Below are 4,563 nucleotides of genomic sequence, written 5' to 3'. Positions count from 1 at the left end.
TTGTGGTTTATGGCGGCCGGTTTGGCGCGTGCTGGGGGCGATTGTTATGGGTGCGTAGGGGGTTCTATGTCGTCCGGGCGAGTTCGTTGAGGCTCGGTCTGGGCCGGGGCGGGGTTTGTTTAGGTATTTGTTGGTTCGTTGATCCTTGTTTTGAACTCCCTACAGTAGTATACATGTGTATGTTCTAATCCACTTTCATATAAAAATCTTGCGGTTTTGAGACGGCATGTATGTTCGAATCCAGTTCGAATGGTCAAAGTTTTCAGTTTCTGTATTTCAAATAAAATCCAAATATGTGGTACTTACAATTGAGAATAAAAGTGGAAATCTTCTTGCCTCCTAGATGGACAATATACTGAAAAATAAGTTGGTGGAGGTACCAATATGTCCCAATACTGTAGAGATCAGCACGACTCAAGGTTGTCTACAAGTTGACGATTATCAGCACTAAAGTGAAATATCGTAAAATCCTGAAAGAGCTAACAAATACTGAAATAGAGCTTTGGGGTTATGCTGATGACAAACTTTTATCTTGTAGGGGTATTACGTATAGGCAGACAGGATTAATCTCAGTGTAAGAGTCAAGGAGTTATACAAGCCAAAGGACTAGTTTGAGAACATGTCCAGCGATGTCTTTGAAAGTCGTTCTAGAATTGATAACTTTGCATAGCTACACATAAATGAAGGACGTTCGGGGTAGCAGTGGGTTGGTACATTGCCTAATCTGAAAGAAACTCGATGTAATAATGTATGATAGTTCCAGTTTAGCATGAGATATGAGACTCGAATGAGCAACCGGAAAGATGAGAAGGGTATGACTAAAACCTTCCATCTAAATCAGTATATGTGCCCGACTCGGAAAAAAGGGACCTCATGCCTAAAAAGTACTACTCGAGAAAAAAGCAATTAAAAGGGGTAAGACTGTCGCACGACAAACGTTTAAAGATTGTCGAGTCAAGAAATTATCGTCAGACTTTTCCAAGGCGGATATCCACCAGAAGCACATGGAAACATACCAAGAGAGGAATTTGGAAACCGCCACGCACAAGGAAACATTTTTAAAAAAACATGGAACGAACTATGTCCTTATATCGCTTGCATGAAGCTAGCTGATAATTTATGTGATGTTTGTAAAATACAGCTGACGTACGCATGGCAGACACCAGGTTTGAGAAATCACGGCGATTAATTAATTAGGGCATTGTCAAGCTAACTTAAATCAGCACAAGCAATGCCAGTCGATGAAATAAAAATTAATAGCAAAGGAGTCACCGAAACTATGCCGTCCCCAGTGAAACGCCTTTAATTGAAATTGTTGACTCAGTCAAACGAACGAGTTTAAGTTTTAAGTTTTTTATTCATGATAGTGACTTACGCTAATACATAATTGATTAATTCTAGCTTAACAGGTTCACTGTCCAATGAAGCATATATGATTCATGGTCCTCTGTCGCGGCACGCTCATGAATCAAATATGATTCACAATATACCTTAAGTTTGAAACTTTATAGAATTCGAATTTGAGAAAGTAGAATAGAAGTTTTACCTTGGCTACATTAATGAAGCCGTAGTGTCTTAAAAAATGTAAAAACATTTGGTAATTGGTATGTAACTTTTATTCAATGACTTTTTAAAAAAATGTTATACATCATAAACAAGAAATAAAACGAATACGAAATAAAAATAGAGCATAGTCAAATTCTTAAGGATTATTTTTAAAGTAAATAACAAACTCCTTTGGAAAAAGAAAGAAAAAAAAATGTAAAAATAACTTCTATTAGGAAAGTATAAAGGAAATATTCAACAATGGACGTTATTGAAGCAGTCTAAACAAAAAGCTTTCTGGCACTGAATACATTCCGTATGCACTTGCTTGGCTTTCGAGGCAGCCGGCATTCCTTCCTTGCGTAATTTTGTGTAGCAATTTGTACAACGTTTTCGCACAAGCATGTTGTTTCGTCGAGGAATTTCTGTTAGCTTATGTGTCGACAGCCCTTGGGAGGGAGGCCTAGCTGGTGTGGTTACGTTTGCAGAAGGTCCAAGAAGATGTCGAATAATTTGCTCCTGGACTTCTAGCATGGTAAGTGGAGCCCCGGTGGAATACTCGTTGTATATGCATCTCGCATTAACCACCGCTACTCTAAAAAGCAAGTCAACAGCAACTTTTTTGAACCAAGTCAGACTTTTGTGCAACGGAGAATGATATGAGGAAAGCTGGTCTGCTACATCTATGCCCTTCTTTGCATCGTTGTAATCGATGACGGCATTTGGCTTCAATGTTTCACCCAATCTCGTACGCACGCTAGTCATCTCGTCCCCATGACAAGTGGATATCATGAGAACATCACGTTTATCATGCCACTTCAACACGGTAATATAGTTATCTTTTTGTCTAGCGACACATTGTCCTTTTTTCAGTTTCGATTTGGTAACGTTCAATGGCAATCCCACTCGATTTTTTCGTAAGGTTCCGCATAAGTCAGTTTTACGATCTTTTAAGTATTTTGCCAAAGGAACACTGGTATAGTAGTTGTCAGCAATAAGTACTCGCCCTTGATCTAGAAGTGGCTCGCATAATTTTGCAACGACAGTTCCAGGTTTATCTAGCCCCTCATACTGAATAGAGGCACCCGCATAAATTTCGTAAGACCATGTATAGCTGTTTACTGTACAGAGCTTATATACTTTTATACCATAAGAGCTGGCTTTAGAAGGATTGTACGTTTTTATTCGTAATCTTCCGTAAAATTTAATCATCGACTCGTCTACAACGATAACTTCCGGTGGAACATATAAACTTCGGAATTTTCCCACAAGTTTTTGTACGAGAGAATCAATTTTATGAGTTATGTTGCTGTTGTCTACCTGCATATCCGCAAAATGCCAACATCGAAGAATCGTCACGAACCTGTTGTATGACATCTGAATGGAATGCATAAGTGGACAATAGTACAACATATCTAACTTCCAATAATGTTCTATTGACGGTAATATTTTTACACCCATGAACATAATTATACTTAACATTTTTTTCAAATCGCCTTTGTCCACAGGTTTCCATCGTTTCATTCTGCTGTGTAGTCCGCTTCGAACATTTTGGTAAGTCTGGGCGTAATTATTTGTGTGCGTAACCATTTCTTCAATCAGACTATCATCCAAAAAGTATTCAAATATTTTTATAATATTGACTTTTCGATCTTCGTCTAATATTTCTTCAATATTTCGAACCCCCGGATTGCCAGAAAAGTTTTCTCTTCCTAAGGCTAATACATCACTTAACCATATCAAATTTTCTTGTTGTTCAAACGGAAGCTGGCGTGGGCTTCCTCTTACAGGATCGCTTTCCTCGTCGGTTGATTCGGAAGGACTAGACGATGCTCGATTCCTATCGTTTTCATTTGGTTGGCTTTCGCAAACATAGTTTCTATCATATTCGATGTCTTCGATGACATCTTCCATTTCGGAGTCTTCCAGCTCTTCTCCACTCGGTACGAATTCTTCATCACTTCCGTCACTGAAGTCCTCATCATCACTATCTTTTATCATTTCTCGAACTTCTTCATCTGTCAATTTCTTTTTTCCTGAACTCATTTTGAAGCTCTCATAACCAATTTTTTCTTCAAAATACCCGTACTTTCGCCTTTTTATCTCTGTACTGACGTTCCTTTGCGATCAACTGCTAAAATACTGATCGATGCAACACTAATTCCCAAATGCACAAATGTTATGTGTAATCGTGTTCAAACAAAAGAATAACGGTATAAACACTATCTACATTTAACAACACTGCATTTCACCATAAAATGCAATGCCAGTGCGTCCAATAAGATAAAATTTCATATGAATCATATACGATTCATTGAGCGTGTGAATATAATGCACTTTCATGTCACGCTCATGAATCATATACGATCAAAACTTCGAATTTTAAATTTTCAAATTTAGAATACAATTTTCTAAATTGTGTATATTACATTTGTTATAGCATCGTATTCTAAATTTATTTTCATGGAAAAAATTTTGAGCGCGGAGGGACACCCTACAGATTAGTACGGGGACAGGGAACCTGTTAAATATTAAGCTTAACTAACTTAACTTTATTTCAATGGGTGGCTATTACAATTGTTTGGCCTACCCGACCTTCTGTGTAAATTATTACTTTAATTGTATTAATTTTAATACATAAATCTTCACAATTATTTTGTATGCAACTGAACTATTTAAAGACTGCGCTTGCACTGAAAACGCCAGAAGGCATCACTTACTTACTTAAAATACTTAAAACTAACTAAGTCTAAACTTAATCTAACTTAATCTAACAATAATTACTTAACCTACTATATACAATAGCACATTACATGTCTTGTGCTTAGCCTTGATGTACCCCTACCAGGCAGGGAGAATCATATAGGGAAAGGATGGCGGGTTTAAGAGCTTCGCTCACTATTTGGCAGGGCCTTAGGAAGTTGGCCAATGGGAAGGTGCTACCCTGTTGGTAGAGTTGCCGGATTAGTGGATTTGGATGATTCTCCGTTCTTTCGAAGAACTGTTCCACCAAGTTGA

The 4,563-nt window shown here is 37.8% G+C and overlaps 1 protein-coding gene across 1 annotated transcript; it reads right to left on the bottom strand.

Moving 5' to 3' along the window:
• Window positions 1-1,800: 1,800 nt before the first annotated feature.
• LOC119656196 (piggyBac transposable element-derived protein 4-like) lies at window positions 1,801-3,591 on the bottom strand. The gene has a single exon (XM_038062579.1). It carries the CDS (start codon window positions 3,589-3,591, stop codon window positions 1,801-1,803), a length of 1,791 nt encoding a protein of 596 aa, XP_037918507.1.
• Window positions 3,592-4,563: the final 972 nt, after the last annotated feature.

The sequence above is a fragment of the Hermetia illucens genome, chromosome 4 (genome assembly GCF_905115235.1).
Source record: "Hermetia illucens chromosome 4, iHerIll2.2.curated.20191125, whole genome shotgun sequence".
Lineage (NCBI taxonomy): Eukaryota > Metazoa > Arthropoda > Insecta > Diptera > Stratiomyidae > Hermetia > Hermetia illucens.
The sequence above is the reverse complement of the archived record's forward strand: the minus strand, read 5'-3'. Positions and strand labels throughout refer to the sequence as shown.